General features: G+C 48.3%; 2 protein-coding genes across 3 annotated transcripts in view; both read right to left on the bottom strand.

The window, feature by feature from the left end:
- Nucleotides 1–10486, bottom strand: part of clcn1b (chloride channel, voltage-sensitive 1b) — a 19228-nt gene extending 8742 nt beyond the window's left edge. The window contains exons 1-6 of one of the 2 annotated variants that reach the window (XM_029838626.1): nucleotides 9981–10486; nucleotides 2526–2739; nucleotides 1979–2110; nucleotides 1726–1854; nucleotides 1413–1546; nucleotides 916–993 (exon numbers count right to left, since the gene is read on the bottom strand). In XM_029838626.1, coding sequence (XP_029694486.1) covers nucleotides 916–993; nucleotides 1413–1546; nucleotides 1726–1854; nucleotides 1979–2110; nucleotides 2526–2739; nucleotides 9981–10031 — 738 coding nt within the window. In that variant the 5' untranslated portion in view covers nucleotides 10032–10486. Of the gene's footprint in view, nucleotides 1–915; nucleotides 994–1412; nucleotides 1547–1725; nucleotides 1855–1978; nucleotides 2111–2525; nucleotides 2740–6363; nucleotides 6556–9980 lie in introns of those variants that run through there. The other variant, XM_029838627.1, reaches the window with a different exon arrangement.
- An 852-nt stretch (nucleotides 10487–11338) lies between these two features.
- casp2 (caspase 2, apoptosis-related cysteine peptidase) lies at nucleotides 11339–20246 on the bottom strand. The gene is made up of 11 exons (XM_029838768.1): nucleotides 20083–20246; nucleotides 19519–19672; nucleotides 18723–18886; nucleotides 17811–17878; nucleotides 17145–17236; nucleotides 16578–16760; nucleotides 16369–16497; nucleotides 16189–16279; nucleotides 13940–14128; nucleotides 13567–13676; nucleotides 11339–13484 (listed from the first exon to the last, which is right to left on the bottom strand). The coding sequence occupies exons 2-11, from the start codon at nucleotides 19666–19668 to the stop codon at nucleotides 13350–13352; spliced, it is 1311 nt and encodes a 436-aa protein (XP_029694628.1). The 5' UTR covers nucleotides 19669–19672; nucleotides 20083–20246; the 3' UTR covers nucleotides 11339–13349.
- Between the last annotated feature and the right edge of the window lie 516 nt (nucleotides 20247–20762).

Below are 20762 nucleotides of genomic sequence, written 5' to 3'. Positions count from 1 at the left end.
TATTGCAAAGAGAAATGTTGCTCTGAAATGAGCGTGTGATGCTAGCAGACACCAGCACAACAGGCCCAAAACCAGAGTTTCTGCATCTCTTCTGTTGTTCGCACGCTGTTTGCTGGGTGTAACGAGACAGTTTATGTGGACGGAGAACGTGAACGCCACCGCCGAGGAGGCGGGAACTCAGGGGCGGAGCTTCCACGCGTCCCTGATTTCACATATGTGCGTAAGGCGGGCGGGGGCGGGACTTGCCTCCGACAGGGGCAGCGAAACAGGTGGCCACACCCACAGCACTCGCACACACCAACAGGTCCTGGTTATGGGTGCCATTCTGGGGTTAAAGGTCAGACATGGAGTCATGGGAAGGGGGGGGGGCAGGGGACAAACAGGCAGGGGACAACGAGGAAGCCGTGGGGAGGGAGAGAGAGGAGGGGAAGAGGGAGACAGGGATATGAGAGGTCACTGTTAATAGACATGCCAGACATTACCATCACACTATTAATATAAAGAGACACAAATACGAACGAGGTGCGAGGGAGCGAGCAAAAACAAAGGCGCGGGGGAACGGGGAGGGGGGAGGGCACGTGCTGGTGACACAGTGGTGACACAGGATTCCTCATCCCTTTAAATCCAGACTTTTGGCTGAGTTTTAAAGGTTGAAATTGCATGTTGAATAGCCGCCATGTCAACCAATGGTAATTTGAGCCATATGTCATCATCTTGTAATACTATTCAAGACAATAGGCTGCCTGCTAAAGATTAGCATGCTAAAGATTAGCCTGCTAAAGATTAGCGTGCTAAAGATCAGCGCGCTGAGGTCAGCGCCGTGTGAAGGGAGCAGTTGCTCAACGTCCGTAGGAATCGTGTGATCACGGCAGAATCAAGGGGGGGGGGGGGGTTACGGCCAAGGCCTCGCCTTACCTCGTAGGCTCCAGAGAAGATGGACATGAATCGACTCAGCACCGCGGCGCAGATGCTGGCGATGTGGACGAACGGCCCCTGGAGGTGACAGACAGGCATCACGCACCCACAGGCCCACATAAGGAAAGGTGCAACGTTATCTACGCAGACAGACACTGCTGTCTGTAAAACAGGGGGGCTAAAGTAGGACGCCTTGTTTCAGAACAAATAAATCACTGAATAATTGCCGGACGTGACAAGTCGAGCCGCCGCTGCAACGGAGAAAACGAATGTTCGGATTGCTGAGGACTTGAATAATTTGCTTCCATCCCGTGAGGGAAGAGACAGAGTAAAAACATGACGGGAGATGATTTATCATCCTGTGAGTGTGGAGAGAAACAGCAGATGGAGAAAAGGAGGAGTGAGGAAGATAAAACCGATCAATGGGAGGAGCTAAATATGGTGGGGGGGGGGGTGAAATCACAGTGGAATGAGATGGAAAAAGGGCATTTGTTTACTTCTTTGCCTACTGGCATCCCACTGCCCAGGCTAGCAGTCAGCCCGATGACCTTAGCTATGAAGGCTTTGAGGGTGAGATATTCCTTCAGGACGACGCCTCTCAGGATGGTTTTCAGCTCTGGAATCCCAGAACCTGTAAAAAAAAAAAAAACAGATAAAAAAAGCAGGAGAGATGTAGGAGATTGGCGACTGAGAATGACAAGCTCAGGAAACACGGGCGGAGCTGTTCAGGCGATGTCAGCTTACGACAGACAAACAGAAACCCGGCGTTAAGCTGAAAGAAGCGAGGCTGACAGGTGACGGAGAGCTCACCGATGGCCTGTGGGGAAACGAGGTGACAGAAGAGGGAGGCAAACACGACAAGGATCACAGGGTAGGAAACCCAGGCGAGGTACTGAAACGGCACGTTGCCCTTGAGCTCCCCGTATATCCACTTATAGGCTGAAAGACAGAAGAAGCAGAACCGGTGCATCACACCGGGGATTAAACTGAAGTATTACAGGCGGTAAAACGAGGATTCTGTGTTGTCAGACTAAGAATAAACGATCTGTTTGGCCTGCGTTACCTTGGAGACTCTTGGCACTGGCGTAGTCCATGCTCCAGCTCACCAGCGCCATAGTGACACCCAGAAGAACTAAGAATATCCAGTCTTCCCCCATCTTGGTCACTATGTACCGCCGCACACGGGCCAAACAATCTGGGGCACGGAAATGAAATGAAGGATGAAGCTGGAAGCCGTTCGCCTCCCCGTTTAATTACCGACAGCTCGTTGCTGTTGCGGATGCTCGGGTGATGAGTGGCGCTCAGCTCATCACGGGGGTGCACGGAGGGGCCACGATTAACGTCAGGATAAATGTAGCGGGCGTACGAAGAGCTAAAGAGTTGATACGTCGAGCCTTTATTAACCTCTTCGGGTTCGGCAACGACTATTGGTGTGTATGTGTGTGTGTGTGTGTGTGTGTGTGTGTCCACTCTGGAGTGTAGTGTGATCAAATAGGAGACCGGCTAAATTCGGTTGGATGAAAGTTTCCTTTTTAATTTGCGCCTGATAAATGTCACCGAACTCTCCGCCGTCGTGCTTGTGTATTGACGGAGGGGGGGGGGGGGGTCACCTTGGCATTTGGAGTAAGGGCGGGACTTCTTGCTGGACGAGCCGTGGCTGTGATGAGAGTCCAGGGTCACGGGGTGATGCTGCCGCCTGCCGTGCCCTTTGCGAGCGCCGGCCCCCGCCTCCCCCGCCTGTCTCCTCCATTGTCTCTCAGTCAGCAGGCGAGCAGCCTCTCGACGGGCAAAGTTCCCCAGCTGCTCCCTGTACTCCCCGTACAGCTGTGGTGGACACAATCGACACACAGGGAAAAGTCACCGAGACCGCCGGTTTCCCGGGGTGAACGAGGAGGAACACAACATTCTCGAAGGAATGGAACAGGGTGAAGGAGAGTGGGGGGGAAAGTTTCTCTGACAACTGAGACCTGGAACAAGCAAAACCAGATCCAGTGCAAAGAGTCCTGGGACAACAAGAGATGGTTAATGTGCGGTGTGTGTAAAGGATACACACCAGCCTGAATACCCGGGCAGACAGAAATAGACAAAACGGGCACAGAGGGTGGAAAAAAGAAAAAAAAAACCTTCCCTGGGAAGAGGCCGCTGCCAGAGAGGACCCAGAGGAAGAGATGCTGCGGGAGAGGGGATTCCATATCCTCCCCTTCCAACTATGCTCACACACACACACACGCACACACGCACACACACACACACACACACTCACACACACACACACACACACACACACACACAGTAATGCACAGCGATCAGTTTTCACCGTGCTCATTAAAACCATAGAAGCTGTAAAATTATTGCAGATCCAGGTGCAGCGTGCAACTGAGAACCTGCAGATCACATGTGTCCCACCAGCGGGTGTGTGTGTGTGTGTGTGGGGGGGGGGGGGGCACATTTCTGTCTCATGTTCATACAGGAAAGAAGAGCTGACATATTCAAACAGTCCACGACCACATGACCAAAAATGAAGCCGAGGCATAAAAGCTAAACAGAGTCAGGCGGACTTAAAGATGTTGTGTGGAGCGTGACATCATCATTTTTTATAACACTTTTATAACACTTTCCCCAACGTACGTAAAAAAAGGGTCATGTGACTTGTTACTACAACCACCGGGCAAAATTCTGATATGGAAGATATAATTAATACACAAGGATGGAGAATGAATACACAGATGCAGCCAAAAGCAGCCATCCAACACCGGGACCCGTGTGTGTGTGTGTGTGTGTGTGTGTGTGCGTGTGTGTGTTATTTTAAACCGCACTAAGCGCCTGAACCACAGACCAGTCAGCAGAACAATGCTAACAGTATTTATGAGGCTAACGAGCGTCTGCTTTATTACCCTTCGTTTTATGACACCTGGGCAGAACCGTCGGACCTTAAGTGGGATTCGAACCCAGAACTGAAATTTATGAAGTGGAAGATAAAGTGGAGTTAGACTCTATTTTTTATGCTTGTTTGGCTCTTGTGTAAAAGCTTCTTAATATAATAAACAGTAAAAAATGAAGATAGTGAATAAACTTTAACCAAAGTTCACAACAGTCAGTGATTCAGATGCTATTTTCATCAGCGAGGAAAAATTACTTTTAAATTGATTAGGTCAGTGTTTGTTGGTTCCACACACACACACACACGACTGAAAATACTGAAATATAACAAAAGTAATTAACTCATATTCCGACCACCCAGTTTTATCCGTGAACACAAGTAAGAAACGATTAGTGTAAATATATGAGGAAGTGTGAGAAATAAAGCAGCAGGAGGTCGGAGCAGATGGAGAGCCTGGTCCTGCTGTCTTTACCTGGTCCACCTCTTCATTTGTCTTTAGCATGAATCTGATGTGAAAGCAGGTCCGTGTCCTGCTCCGTGTCCTGCTCCCCGTCCCGTCCCGCTCCCCGTCCTGCTCCCTGTCCTGTTCCCTGTCCTGCTCCCCGTCCTGCTCTGTGTCCTGCTCCCTGTCCTGCTCCGTGTCCTGCTCCCTGTCCTGCTCCCCGTCCTGCTCTGTGTCCTGCTCCCTGTCCTGCTCCGTGTCCTGCTCCCTGTCCTGCTCCCCGTCCTGCTCTGTGTCCTGCTCCCTGTCCTGCTCCCTGTCCTGCTCTGTGTCCTGCTCCCTGTCCTGCTCTGTGTCCTGCTCCCTGTCCTGCTCCGTGTCCTGCTCCCTGTCCTGCTCTGTGTCCTGCTCCCTGTCCTGCTCTGTGTCCTGCTCCGTGTCCTGCTCCCCGTCCTGCTCTGTGTCCTGCTCTGTGTCCTGCTCCCTGTCCTGCTCTGTGTCCTGCTCCCTGTCCTGCTCCCTGTCCTGCTCCGTGTCCTGCTCCCTGTCCTGCTCCCCGTCCTGCTCCCTGTCCTGCGTCACCAGTACCACTTCACTACACATTAAACAGCGTGCCGCTCATCCATCAACATCATCAAACAGCGTTTGGCACCTGGAGCGGTGGGAAAGGACGGGAAGAAAACAAAGGAGTGCAAAAACTGTCCAGTTTATGGACTTCTGTCCTTTTAAATTGCGCTTTTAAAAAAAATCTAATTACAGATTTATTTTTAGTAATGAGGATTGGTGAAGTTTAAAGGTGAACAGTGTTAAAGGTGTTATAGAAATGAACTTTGACCTCATATGATAGCCAGCAGAGGTATTCTGGGATATCTGTTACAGCATCATTCCCAGTGACCCAGCATGTAAAGTGCTGCTGCCCAACACGGCTGCTTTCTGTGCATCCCAGAGGTTATTTATGCGTGTGTGTTGGGAACGTTGCTGAGATTCAGCGCCTCTCACACGCACCTTTAATTCGCTGCTTTTTTTGTAGCTACATTGTGACAATATAAATGATGTCACGTCTACCTCTGGCACGCTCTCACAGGTGACTCTCACACCTGACAGCGTGAGACAGACAGCGAGAGCTGTGACACACACACACACACACACGCACACACACACGCACACACACACACGATGACTTTCATCTCCATCTCTCAAACCTGTGCTTACTTCGCTGCCAGCGCGGAACCTTGAACGCCTCGTCCCCGCGGTCCACGGGGGCGAGAGCATGACATCAGGAACGGCCACGGCTCCAACTTTCACACGCTTCTCAGTGGCGGCGTGACATTAGCGCTCAAGGTCAAACCCCCCCACAGACAGAGCTGCGTCACCGCCGCCTGCCTCGTCCTCATTTTAGGTGCGATGAATTCTGCATACAGATGTTGCGTCGCGCAGATGCTCAACAAAGCTACTTTTCCACTGTGGAACGCACGGACCCGCAGAGCTAACGACAGGCAGCCTTTGAGCCGCCGAGCTGCTCGCTGGGGTTGAAGGGCAGTGCGACATTGAGAGTTAATTAAAATAAATCGGAGCGTTTTCCTGCGTTCCTCGCGAGGGAACGCCGCCGCTGCATATTCATAACTGTTATTGTGCACGTTCTCCAGTGTTTGTGTGCCAAATTAAGTGTGTGTGTGCGTGGTGTGTATGTGTATGTGTGTGTGTGTGTGTGGTGAGGTCCTACAACAATAAAGTCCTGTCCCAAAGCACAAGGTTAATGATAAAATCTGACCCACTCACTGATGGATAGATCAGGAGATTACCCTCCCTTCCAGCACACACACACACACACACACACACACACACACACACACACACACACACACACAATTACAATTATACACTAATTAACCTGTAGAAATACGTTTCTTTTGCCTGGTCCGAACACAAGCTGTCATGTCCTAATTAAGCCACGTCGGTGCTTCCGAAAGAGGGAAATAAACGGAGGAGTGTTGTGAATGAGCCTGCGGAGGCCCCGCCAGTGTAAACAAGCACCCAAACAAGTCAGAGGCAGAGCGATGTCCCCGAACACAGCACCCCCCCCCCCCCCCCCCCCCCCCCCCCCCCCAGAGACAAGGAGCCTTACCAGAAACTGGTCAACGTTCAGAACGGTCTCAAAAGTGCTGATCCGCTCCCTCATCTCGTCCCGCAGGCTGCTGCTCACTTTCCTGAGTGTCTCCGGCGCCGTGATTCCGTCCTCTCGGCCGCCCGCCGCCCCCCCCGTCTTACATCTGTCCTTCCCCGTCTTGGCCAAGGTGACGGACCCAGACGTACCTGCTGCCTGCCTCCCCGCTGACGGACAGGTATGACCTGATCAGGGCTCATTTTACCACCTTGCAAATATTGCAGGGGTAAAAAAAAAGTGATTGAAAGTCCAGATGTTGTGCTGTCCTGGAGAGAGAAGCTGACTGGGACCCAGACGACGGTGCTGGCAGAAGCTTTTTAACCAGGAACACCAACTTTGCCTTCTGCTCGCGTTGTTGGAACATAAAACCTTCAGACTTCAGATCCGAAGCAGAGACCTTTGGTCATGTGATCAGTCGTTTGGGTACAGCTGGGTCCTCTTGTATTACTTATTCTGTAATTTATGCAATGTCGGTGCGGACCAGAGACTGATCCACACACACACACTTTTGTAGACATAATCCATCATCCAGCTTCCTACCCTAACCATCTCAACTAACCCCCCCCAACACTAATTCTACCATGTCTAAACCTTCAAACAGTCCTTTGAAGTTGTGGGGCCCCACTTTGCAAAAATGTCCTCACTTTGATAGAAGAAAATCCTAAAGCTACAGCAAATGCAAGGACACACACCCTCACTAAGACAGTTGATACAGACACTTGACAAAAAGATTTCAGCAGCTCTTAATTCAGGGGGGTAGATTCCCTGTCAGCCGGTTGATCCCACAGATTCCTGCAGCCGGATCATAAATGATACCAGGCCCGGAGGACAAAACAAGCTTAAGATAAGAAAATAATACCTGCTGACTGAAGTATTAATGCTGTGCGGGATAAAATCCCGCAGTGTGACGGAGATAAGGCTGCATCTTGTGAAACATGGGAGGTTCACGCTCAGGACGTGAACATTACTGCCACGACCTCAGCTGCAGCATTAGCACGCTCGCTAACTGGACTCATTTACGTGCAATCACACGTGCACCATCCTCAGGAGGACGGACGAGATGAATCGGATCGGAACAACACTGAAAATGCTCATTATTTGGATAGGTTGGTCTTCCCGAATACAAGAAACTACATTTGTTTTCTCACCGTCTCATCTAAATGAGCCATCCTAATAATTAGTAATCTGCCCATGAGGTGTTTATGCTTTTATTTCAGCCACTCACTCTTCTAATTCATGTCCCACAGCCTTCAGTGATCATTTCTCATTAGTTTGGGAACCAATTTCTCGAAATTGAGAGAAATTAAAACTTATTTTTATACCAGGAGAAAGTTATCTCAAAATAATTACTGAATAAATAATCACAACGTTTCTCCTCAGCACTTTTGTGGCTCTTTAACATTTAACAGGCCAGAGCCAAACTTCCCTTTTCCCACATTGGTGCGACTCTCCTTCTGCTCGAACCCTTTCACCTGCACCCGAACCCGCCTTTCCTTTTCCCTCTGAAACTTTTCCTCTCACCACCCTGGTCCCCCCCCCACCCATCCGACCCCCCCATCCCTGAGGTGAAACCTTACTCGGGGATAAATTTAGCAGCGGTGTGACCCAATGTTCACTGACACACTTCTCTGCACCTCTCTCATGATGTTTATCTCCCCTTCGGATCATCTCTCCCAGGAGGCCTCTTGTACGGACAGATGGAGGGTTTTAACCTTTACGTGAAAACAATGACAAGTTATTGACACTGCTTCACCACGTTAACGTGGCGTTTCGTCTTCGTAGCTAATGGCGTAACGACCGCTAATGTCATTATTGTATTAGCGCCACCTCTGTTTTGGAAAAGACACATTAGGTGACTGGAATATCGTATGAAATTTAATGGCTTAATCGTCTACATCCCCGTCATTCCAGTCTGGGAAGCATTTGGCAGGTAAACGCGTCCCTTTTAGCGGGCCGTAACATTTGAGACTTATGGGATCTGTTTCACGGCTGTCGCCGCTCCTACAGATGGAGCCACTTCCCCTTACGTAACCTTCCTGTTGACCACATCCGTCGAGTAAAATCACACACAACCGGAGAAAATCCCACACCAATGTGGCGTCAACACGGGCTGCACCTGTCTGCTGGAGAGGGTCTGAGCACTCTGTCACACACACACACACACACACACACGCAGGCTGGCTTCTATGTTGGTTAAGGTCAAGGGTCAACACCACTATTGTGACAGGGAAGTAATTAACACAACTTTACAAACACAGCCAGCAACAACTCACTAATCTCTTCTCGTCTCATTGGGAAAATCCCCAAACATGGAAACGTTTGGAACAAAGGAAAATAAAGAAAATGCTTAAATGGCTCGATTTGGTAAACAGATGAAATGAAGTCAGCGGACGTCACTACTGGACCGGAGTGTTTGGAGAACGATCCTCTTATTAGTGAATTCCTGGGGGCAGAGTGACCTTGGTTAACTGCAGTCACAGCCTGCATCTGTCCATCTCACCATTTCATCAACCTGAGCTTCCGCCGCTGACAAATTCTGTCCAGGCAGCTTCAGAACAGCTCCACACATCAGCCTCTCCAACCCTTTGGGCTCTAATTTCCTACTCACACACGGCCCATCATGGATTTCACACCTGAGAGATGTGAGACTTTGCAGAAAGACATTAAGACTGTGCTTAATTAGGATTTCGGTTTTTTTGGTTATTTATTTATATCTGACCTGCGGAACCCCCTCAGGGGGCTCTGAGAAATCTGCTTTGGGCAAAGGTCCATCGTCTTGGGAAGGGAAAGTCACCGTGACTGCTCCTCCTTCCCTTAGTCAGTTGCATCTGCCACACACACGCAGCCCGGCTGCTCATATATCTGTCATCCTGTTGTATCACCGACCACCTCCGCAGGAAAAGACGACCTTTGAGCGCATCACATGTGCAAAACGTTTCAAACCCAGAAAAGCAGAGCGCCCTGCTGTGAGTCTCGGAGCAGGTGTGCGCAGTAACGAGCAGGAGACTCCTGCTCATGCGTGATCATGATCAACCTGAGGATACAGTGACATGACTCCATCTCAACATGTACGTCTAACCTGTCTGCTCAGGTTTCCTGTATACAGGTATTTATATCCACTAACGCATGAATATGGCGATGACTTTACAAGGTTAGCTGGGCCTTGAGATGGAGCGCAAATGGGGGGGTCGCAAAGACAAAATGTCCCCGGAACAATCAATCGCTGAACATTACAGGGATGACTTTGCATTTAACGCCTTCTCTGGTGCACGTGGGAGGTGCGAAAGCAGCGAAAGGCTGCGAATCGCTTCGAAAGCCGCACAGGCAAACGTGACATCGCCTTTCGGAAAAGTGGCTCAGGAAGCCGAAAGAGCAGAGGAACCGGTGCCGGATGTGTAAGATGTCAGCCGCAGCTGTGAAAGTGAGCGGCCCGCGGCTGTTTAAGGCCACGAGACAGGTGGAGAGATGGAGCGATGACAGAGTGAGGAAGACTGATAGCAAGGCTGGAGAAAGGAGAAGAGGCGTAGGAAGGGGAATAAAAGAGAGCAGCGGGAGACAGGTAGAAGATTTGGACCTACCAGGGTCTGTTGGTATCTCAGAGCCTTCCTTTGCGACGCATCTGCAGCCATTGACACGCTGTCACTGATCCAAAAATAACCCCGCTGGACACCCCAGCATTTCCAATGGCATGGGCAACACCATACACAAACACACACGCACTCTCTCTCTTTTATATGCACCCTTCACACCAGGTCAAGTAAACAAGCAAACATCTTCTAAAGTTTCTCACAGTCCAATAAACTCAAATTAACTCCGGGAAAACTTGCAGTAAAATCAAAGAAGGCGACGTCCTCCCCCACGAGCGCTCGTCTCCGGACGATCCAGAGGCCGCGGACCATCTGGCTCCGCTGCAGAGCTGACAGACAGGCGGACAGGAATCAGACAGGCGGACAAAGCGGAGCAAAGCCAGGCCCGATGCCTGATGAGGCAGTGAAGGACGCAGTGCTTTCCTTTATTAGAACTGCAGACACCTAATAACACACACACACACACACACACACTTGTTGCCCTTAGCAGCGTACACCATGCCTGCTGGCCATTAGGTGCGTGTTTGGATGGACTGTTCCTGTTTGGACAGGGGAGGTGGGGGGGGGGTTAAAAGGGCAACCCCCACCGCCAAAAAGGGCTGCCCCTGCAACGTGAGTGGGAAGGTGCACACGACACCCCCATGAACGCTCACTTTTGATCAGCCAATGATGCAAGGCAGGCTCCAAAATGCACACATGCTACAGACGCCGCCTGTGGGGGGGGGGGGACCCTCAGAACCTGAGCGAGGGAGGGGGCCACTGCGGTGAAGGCTGCGACACTACAGCAAAAATATAAGAAACCACCGCTGAGCCAACAGCTGATTTAAGAGTCCCTAACTCGTCTTCCTGTTCTGATGAGACGGGCAGCCATTATGACACACACACACGCGCGCACACACACACACACTCACACAGATCGCTCTTAACCCCGCCCCGCTGCAGCCGACCACACGCCAAACGCATAACAGCCTAATCTCACGCGGAGGCCAGGGAGAAATGTGTTACTCTGACCGCCAGCGCGCGTGTGTCAAATGGAGAATGACGGAGGACAGCTGGCTGGGCCTCGATCTGATACACTAAGAACATTATCAACGGGCGGTGTGGGCGACGCGCGCGCCCCGCTCGCGGCGCAGGGAGACCTGAGCACAGCGGAATAGTGGGGATCCAGTTCGGCTCCACCTGAGACCGGAGGGCACAGGCTGTGCGCTGGGAACAACACGCACAAACACAGCAACAAGGGGGATCAAGTGGAGCGCAGCGCGTGCGGGAGCCACATTCGTGCACGCCGAGGCTGCGGGAACCTGCTTAAATGACACACATGCATAAATCAGAATAATGAAAACACCAAAATCGCGTTCCCGTTTTAAAAACACGGTGAGTTTATTCGGAGTTTGGCAGTCGTTGCTGTTGACAGGAATAAAACCTCTCTGGGGGAGAGCACCTTCCAGAGCGGGATAAACCCGTCCGGGAGCATCTAGTTTGATGAGCATTCGTGTTAAACATCAATACTGCTTCAAACATTTTCTTTTACTACAACACTGTTGTAACTAAACACACTTCTCAAGGCTTTTCTGGGAAGCATCGATGCTCACAGGGCCTGAGAAATTGATTTCTGTGTCTGTGGGGGTTGCCAAGGCGATACAGTATACTGTAAAGGCTCCAATTTGTCTAAAAGATCATCATCACATGGTACAGCTGAAAACATGTTTCAGGAAGCCCTAAAACCGGACAACTTGCATTTCCTCTATAATCAAAGTAAAATACCACAGATATGAGACGGAGCTGCTCATAATTGCAGCTCCCACTTATGAGCAGTCAGTTAGCATAAAGGTCAGAGTTCATACATGAGGTGTGTGACCCCACACATGTAGCACCACATTCCCCAGGCAGCCCCACACCATGACAAGAGCAAAGCCTGCGTAAAGGTTTTGCAGCTATAAAAGTGTCAGCTGGAATTTAAAAAAATAAAAACAATGATCCTATTCTTAAGCTGCCGTGTAGGCATTTTCCAATTAAGGAGAAAGTTCTACATTAATATTCCCTGTAGTTGACGGTTGCTAAAAAAAGGAAAAGGGATGGTCCCTGCTCTGCTGCCCCCTGCCGGTGCACGGAAGAAAAACACCAGATAGTTCATTACACCAACCCTTATATAAAAACATTTCCATAGAAAGTCACAAAAATAGATCTGTGTGGAAAATACATTTTTAAAACTGGAAGAAATGCTGACTCCTCCACTGGCACAGACATGCGTGCACCCACATGCGTGCATGTAGAGTAACATACACTAACCAGCCACTTTATTAAGCACGGCTTGCTCATAAGAGGTCAGACCCGCCTTTTCTCCTCCAGAACTGCCTCAATCAACAGGGTGTGGGAATCATTCCTTAGAGCTTTGGGTTGATGTTGACAGGATAGATTTGTGGGCTGCACATCTATGAAGCGAAGCTCCCCCCTCCACCACACCCCAAAGGTGCGTTACTGGATGGAGATCTGGTGAGAGTTGAGGCCGATGGAGAAGGGTGAATCCACTGCCATGTTCCAGAAACCAGTAAGAGCTGATGTGAGCTGTGTCACATGGTGCATTATCTTATTGGAAGTAGCCATCAGAAGATGGTCCACTGTGGTGATAAAGGGATGAACAATGGTCAGCAACAATAGCGATGCTCAATTGGTACTAGTGTGCCAAGAACACGCCCCCCCGACCACAACTGGTGTGAACTGTTGATACCAGGCAGGAAGATCCGCCCAAATTCTGACGCTACCATCTGAATATTGCAGACTGGTCAGACCAGGGAACGTTTTTCAATCTTCTACTGTCTAATTTTGGTGAAACTGAGCGAACTGTAGCCTCACGTTCCTGTTCTTAGCTAACAGGAGGGGCACCGGGCGTGGTCTTCTGCTGCTGTAGCCCATCTTCTTCAAGGTTGGACGTGTCGGTCATTCCTCGGTTGTAACCAGTGGTTATTTGAGTTACTGGTGCCTTCGTATCAAGATTGTGCATGAAAATCCCAGAAGATCAACAGTTCCTGAAGCGCTCAGGCCAGCCTGCTGGACACGAACAAGGCCATCTTCAAAGTCACTCACTTCGCCTTCCTTCCCCATTCTGATGCTGTTTTTGACCTTCAGCAGTCGTCTTGGCCGTGTCTCCACGCCTCAATGCAGTGCAGCCACGTGTTCGCTCAATTAGCTAATTGTCTTAACAAGCAATTGAACAGGCGGATCTAATAAAGTGGCCGGTGAGCATATTTGCTCTATTATCAGCACATTATTGGTGCATCTGTGCATGTGTTGGATTTAAGAAGCAATATTTACACAGGGGTCACATGTTCCCCCACTGAGTCTCCTGTGCATATATTCAGATCAATACTGGGGTTGGTACTTGGGGAAAAGGAAGAGATCTTTGCACAAAGAGCTGGTGAATTCAGACATTTCCTTGCAGCGGTGGTGGGCAGTGCCGGGGGCATAACCCTCCCTGTCCTTTATACGGCGGTTGACCTAAAGACAGAGGATAAACGTATATGTGAAAGTTAAGACATTCAGACTGCAGAAAAAGAAGAATGAGATGTTTAATCTTCACCTGCACCAGAATGTCTGCGAGATGTCTGTCCCTGGCATGAAGGCGGAGTGCTGTGTTAAGTTCTTGGATAAACCAGGATCCTCTTTTGGTGTTCCGCATGGCTGCTGTCCCTGAAGGAGGCAGAGATGAAGCAATGAAGGAAGGCTGTCTCCAAGAACCCTGGAACCACAAACTCCAGGCAGCCACAGTACATCCAGATGTGGTTACAGCTGAGCGCTGGAGTTTTAAGAACTCAGCTGCCTCAGGTATTAATCCGTTCATGCTAATCGATGTAGCACAGGCGCCTTAATGCCGGACTTGTTCCTCACTCACCAAATAAGACATTTCCACATTTTCAGAACAACAAAAGGAGCAAACTTACAAACTCTCTGACCTTTGAGAGATGCGAAGCCACAGATCATGTCAGACCGCTGAGGCAGTTTAATCCTGGGTCTGCATATGTCCCCTCGCGGTCTGCCCTCGGCATCCTTCTCTCCTTCCCTTCCTGCATCCCGCTGCTCACAGCTCGGCGAGCTGGTTCTAGAGGGCCCGTCTATCTGCTCCACGCCACAGTCCATCTCATCTACGAAGCAAGAGGCAAACGTCAACAGGGAAGAAGGACATCCGATATATCTACCGTTATAATCACCCTCATAATAGATTCATGTGGAACCTTTTCAAAAATGACTTGTATTGTAAAATCCCATCAAGCCAACCAATCAAAAAACTGCAACATATTCAGCGATAAATTTGGCCACAATAGCCAATTGATGGCAAAGCCACGTCCAGGAGGACCAATGGTGGAGAGTGGATGTGTAAATATATTCAAATATATAGACAGTTCTGTATCCGCTCAGAGCCAGAACCATCCGTACTTTAAAGAGATTATTAAAACATGGAGGGAAACTAAAATGATTTAATGTGGTCTGATCAAGGCCCAGCAGCTGTCTTTAATCCTCAACTGGCAAAGAAAGTGATAATTTAAATATTTAAATCCCTGATGGGCTGTATTTTCCCCCACGGATCTGGAGCTGTGTGGCTCATGAGCGGCTGTGCAACAGTCGCCGGGGTTGTCGCTCGCGTAGACATTTTTCACAGCAGTCATCTTGGCATCAACGCGCCGGGTAATCACGGTCGCTCCCAGTGACGCTAATTAAAGTGCCGCAACATCCAGGTCAAACAGAATTATGGCGCCGCTCTAGTGTGTGCTGACATCTGGAAAGGTTGGGTCTCATTAAATGGAACAAAACTTGAATTCATTTTATTTATTACACCTGCGTTTGTGTTCAGCTGCTTGTCCACATGGAGGGTGAGAGCAGGGGAGGGGAGGACGGGAGAGGAGAGGAGAGGAGAGGAGAGGAGAGGAGAGGAGAGGAGAGGAGAGGAGAGGAGAGGAGAGGAGAGGAGAGGAGAGGAGAGGAGAGGAGAGGAGAGGAGAGGAGAGGGGGAGAGGAGGGCAAGGGAGGAGAGGAAATAAGAGGGGGAGAGGAGAGGAGAGGAGAGGAGAGGAGAGGAGAGGAGAGGAGAGGAGAGGAGAGGAGAGGAGAGGAGAGGAGAGGAGGAGAGGGTTGGCGTTGGCCTTCCCTTGTTACGTGGGAGGAACCCTGATGATGATGTTCTACAGGACATCAACACTGTTTCTCGATCCTTCAACACTCGCTTCACTTCATGAAGGTCGGCAACACAGAAACCTACTGATTGTATGAATTAAAGAGTCGTGGTCACAGATCGTTTAACGGGCCGTCGTTACAGGAGCCAAAACCCTTCAAAGGTGCAGTTAATTAACTCACAGAACTTATTTCACCGTATTAGTCCGATAAGGCTGTTCTGGTCATACTTTCAAATACCAATTGTTAATCAAAAGCTTTATTAACTACTTTACTAATTACTAATTCTAGAAATATGAAATATGAGACAGTGGACAGGGTTCCAGCATGTCACACATGTGGACATGAATTAGCTAAAGAACACCAAAACACAGCCTGACAAACACAGCTAAACAATCAGATCCAGAAGGTGAATCACCTGCTGACCAGACGGCACCTTTGTTGGGACGATCTATTGTCTAAATTTGCTGCGCTTGTGTTTCACTACTTGCACATAAAAGTTAAAAAACATTTAAATCAGGAATGTAGTCAGATAAGGTCTCGCCAGTGCAGCTGGCACATCATCATCACCATCATCATCATCATCCTCCCCCTCGATGCACGAGAGCGTTAAATAGTTGTTTCAGAGCTCTGCTCCACAAATCTGCCAGTAATTCCACCTCCCTCTGTGCGAGGCACTAATACCCCACTGGAATTAAGAGTTTATTACTATACATAATTAACAAACTTTCAAGATTCATTTAATTTTATCACAAAAGAGATTTAGAATTCAGAAATTCAATTAAACCAAACAAGTTACCACCTTCGTTCTCCGAGCTGATATAAATCCAACGACAGTTTAAGCACGTAAAAATGGTGGAAATGATTTTTCATGATTCTCATCAGGACAACAGAGGGAAAGCGTGTGAGAGGGAGGGTTCTGAGGACTGGGAGGTGTTTTAGGGTCAGAGTTTTAGGGTCACAGATATCCTGAACACACGATAACGATCACGCTGTTCCCTCTCTGTGTGTCGGGGCTGCAGACGTCAGCACTCACCTCCTCTGCACGCCTGGATGAAAAACATCTTCGGCTTGTTCTGCAGCAGTGGACAATGTGCATTATCGAAGGCTTCGAACACCCAGTCCAACTGAAAGGGAACGCACGACGTCACATCGCACGCCTTTTTTCCTCCAGTGGAGTAAAGCCGAGAGTAAAACCAAACCCAGCCCAGCGCACCTGCAGAAGCTCTCCGTCGATGCCGTAGACGGCTCCCTCCACTCCGTGAGACAGCAGACACACCACACAGCTGTCCACGCTCCGATGCTCCGGCCGGCCCGAGAAGTTCTGGATGCACGTCTTAATGCCCTGGGTGAGGAAACACAGGAAAACACGCTGTTGCCCCATCTTGTTGCACCGATGGCAGGTGTGTGAGTGTGTGGCGCCACCTGAGCGGTGAGGTCTCGCTGCACCGTCACCGAGTATTCCAGCTCCGTGAAGACTTTCCTCAGCACCTCGTCGTCCACCTCCCCTCCTTTCCTGGGGTCAAGTTCAGGGGCGGCGCAAGGATTGAAGGTGACGTTGCTGATCACCAGCGCAAAACCACGAGGTGAAGAGGCCATTTTATAGGACTGAGATGGAAAAAGTGACAAAACATGATAAATAAACAAAGAAATATTGGTTAGAATTATATCAGGGATTCAAAAGATGACTGGTTCTACTGGGTTTAACTGTGTGCAGAGTCCAGAACACGAGTACAACAAATTGTGGACCAAAATAATGATGGTGAGGCTTAAATCAGTTATTCATGTTTGAATATACTCAGATTTACATAAAAAAACAACCATTAAACAAAAATATATAACACATAATACACCATTTCAGCAATATTCACCTTCATTAGCTTTCATTTATGCCTGAATTTAGCATTTTCTTCTAAACCTTAAACAATTTCTTAAAATCTCACAAATAAGAAATTTAGAAAACTTAAGGTGATTTAAATAACAAACTTTTACCTGCTGAAAATGGGAGAGGTAAAAATCAGGAGTGCACGGGAGCACGGGTGTATTGATGGGACTATCGGCATCCAGACTGACCTCCAGGGACTCTGTTTCACACACACACACACACACACACACACACATATATTATAAGTGACTGAAAATTCTGAAATGATAACAAAAGTAATTAACTCTCATATTCCGACCACCCAGTTTTATCTGTGAACACAAGTAAGAGACGATTAGTGTAAATATATGAGGAAGTGTGAGAAATAAAGCAGTTAAAGTTAAATTGCTTGTTTGACGTTTCTCATCACTTTGTGTGTGTGTGTGTGTGTGTGTGTGTGTGTGCTTGTGTGTGTGTGTCTATCATGTGACTGCAGACCGTGCACCACAATGCTGGGAATGAGTCACTCTTGAGGCGTGGCCCGTGTATGTAGACCGTGACCTGAGCAGAGCAACCCTGGTACAACCACAACGTACAACTTCTCTCCATGACATAAATATTAGCTTAAATCTATTGAGCTATTGTGGCTCACTCTAATAGTATCTTTACTTTCCTGAAAGTGGGAAGTTGTCGACGGAGCACTTATACCCGCCCCGTCACCACGGAAACAAAAAACTATTGACAATAAGAGAGCATGATTGAATTAATGCAGGTTATGTTGCAATGGCACTCACCATGAGCCCGTGCTCTCTTAGCTGGAACGGCTTCTTGAGTGGGAAGGGGAACAGATGAGTCGACACATGTCTAATATTCAAAGAGACACCGATTTTAATGAATAAATGATTAAAAGCTAAACACAGACATAATATGATTAAGAACTTGGCAGCAGCTGTTGTTGTTGTTTTTTGTAGGAAATATGGCAATTAAAAGAGAACCTGCTAAAGAATCTCCTCTAGGACTCCCTCATCTGGTTGTCTGTCAGACAATGATGCAGTGCCTAATCTCTTGCATCCCTCTGGTTGGCTTTTCTTTTTCTTCCCTTTAGTCTATCGTACTTTTTTGCCTGAGAACAACCTTCAGCTTTCTGAGGTCATAAAGGTCACAGAGCCAGTATTATTTACAGACCCAGCATCACTACATAGTTGCAAAAGCAGAGTCACCCTGAGAAGGGTCAATTGAAGACCCCAGCCCAATGGTGCCCAGGCTATTGTAGGTATTAACTGCCCACCTTGAACAAAACTATGTCCAGATCAACAAATTTACACAAAGCTGTGCTCATCTGAGTCTCTGTAATGCTAAAAGATGCTCATATTTGCCACATCTCCCCTCAGGACAGAACCTGTTTATTCCACAACAAAAGCATGAAACAACCAAACTGCATGTGTGGACGCGGCAACAAGAGCCTGCTGTGATGTGGAGTTACAATTTGGGCAAAGTGGGCTATGAAAGCTTCAATGCAGAGGCAAAACTCCACAGCAAGGAGCACTTTTTCCTTTAAGCTAGTTGCTTTCGTCTTACCTGTCTGGAAGACAAACTATCCCCAATTCACCTGCTGTGGACTCACAAGGTCTGCCAATAATCAGCTTCATGTTTGAAAGCATGTCAGTGTTTCAGAAAGTGAGCGTGCGAGACACTCGCCTCTACATGTGTCCCGTTCCCATTCGTTTCCGAAAGTTTGTGTGAGCAGGTCACACAAGTGCTGCTGATCCGTCGCCCGCAGAGCCGAGCAGAAGCTGCTGAAGGCTTTTGGTCCTCGCTTGGGTAAGAGCAGTTGTAATCGCCAGCTCCGTTTCTGAGATGTTTGCTCAGCCTGCAAACGGAAAGACACACAAATAAAGACTGTTAACAACAACAACACTTCATTTCTTTCCCCCATCCGTCCTCCCCGTGTTGTTCACAGCTAAAATGTGCCTCTGCACCAATGGCTGATGGGCACGCGAGACAAGTTATGCCTCATGGGAGCGATGACGTTGAAAACTTTGAAATAAATAACCTGTGCACAGCTGGACACAAAACTCTGGTGGAATATTGAAATGGCTGCAGGGAGGCAGGAGAAGGAAGGCATGTTTCATCTCGACAGGGTAATCAAGCTAAATTCATGGTAGCACATCATGGTTTCTATCTGCATGGAGTCTTTTTATCTGCACACTAGTTTGTCTGTACCATTCTGCATGAACAGTCAGTGTTTGTGGCACTTTCTCGCAGCTATTCAGCTGTATATATGATGCATTTGATGCCTTTAAACTCCCCAGGACTGTTCCTCGAGCAGAGGGTAATGAAGCTGAAGCTGCTCTGGCAATTTTGGAGAGGTCTGTGGAGAGGTACAAATGCATGACTGTTGACAAACCTATTAAATGTGTCATATTGAGCACGTGAATGGAGAACCATGGATCGTCATTGTCTCGATTCCTGCCCCCAGATCCATAATCAACAGTCACATACCATAATGCTCTCTGCCATGCTCTCCGTCAGGATGTCGTCCGCCTGTAAGCACTGGATGAGCAGCTCATCCACCACCAGCTGCTTACAGAGGACAGCGGATTGTCTCCGAAGTGTCCGGGCATCCTGTTCCCGCATGCCACAATGCAGCATTTTGCTACGAAGAAACATCTTTAACTTAACAGTGTCACATAAACAGTAATATTTCAATCTTTCTCCAGAACACGACTGCAACGACACTCTTGCACAGTTAATTATTAGCACGGTTTGCAACAATAAAACACCGAATAATGTAGAACAGTTTAAAAAGGAAATGAAACGTCAATGCTAACCGAGCCGCAGGTGTAGCGAGCTTTAACGATGTTCTATTGCAACAAACACGACGGTGTGAAGCTTTGTAGCCTTGTAATAACAGAACATCTGGAACAGCTGTAAATTATGGTCAGAAAACTTGAGTTGAACGCTGATAGTTTACTTGCCATTGCTAAACGGCTAACATGCTCACGTCGGACTGCCTGCTTTTTCTTGGGGGCGGGAAAAAAATAGGAGATATAAACCAAAACACACCTAATTGTTGGCGTCCCTTGATTTCTGTAAAGAAACACGAAACCGCGCAGCTAAAGTGCAAAAACGTCGACTGGAATCACGCTTATTTTCGGAAACTATCTGCATCCCGCTTGATCCAAACTTCCGTGGACACTTAGAGAGGCGGGGCCAGCTGTCGGGGGGGTCACATTACAGCCAATCAGATCAAGGGAGCGTTTTATTGGCAGGTCAATCATCCAATGAGTGTCTTCCTACGGATGTCAGCCATCCAGAGAAACACTGCTGTACAGACGGAACGAGGCGGGGCATTTAGAATTTGAACGGTACAAATTAATGACAATAATCATGTTAACAGGTCTTAGAACTATTATTTCTAATTTGTTGGATCCAGCAAAAAAGGCTAATCATGATTGTGCAACTATGATAGACTACAGGCTGTTGAAGTGCTGTAGGTTAACGATATAACAAGTATTTACAATGCTGAGATAAACGTTCCTTAATACATCACAATACTTGTTCCAAGAATAGCGGGTCTATAAAAATGAATATTCTTATTCAAATGCATTTCAATGGGTGTAATTGAGTAGATCAATTTTTCTACAAGGATGTGCTCTGCTATTACCGTAGTGGAGTTTAAATGGGAGAACTTCTCTAACTGCTAAGGATTTTCTTAATCTCTTCTAAATCACCCCCTCTTCTAA

This window comes from Takifugu rubripes, chromosome 7 (genome assembly GCF_901000725.2).
Source record: "Takifugu rubripes chromosome 7, fTakRub1.2, whole genome shotgun sequence".
Taxonomy (NCBI): domain Eukaryota; kingdom Metazoa; phylum Chordata; class Actinopteri; order Tetraodontiformes; family Tetraodontidae; genus Takifugu; species Takifugu rubripes.
Note: the sequence above shows the minus strand (reverse complement) of the source record. Positions and strands in the feature narration are given on the sequence as shown.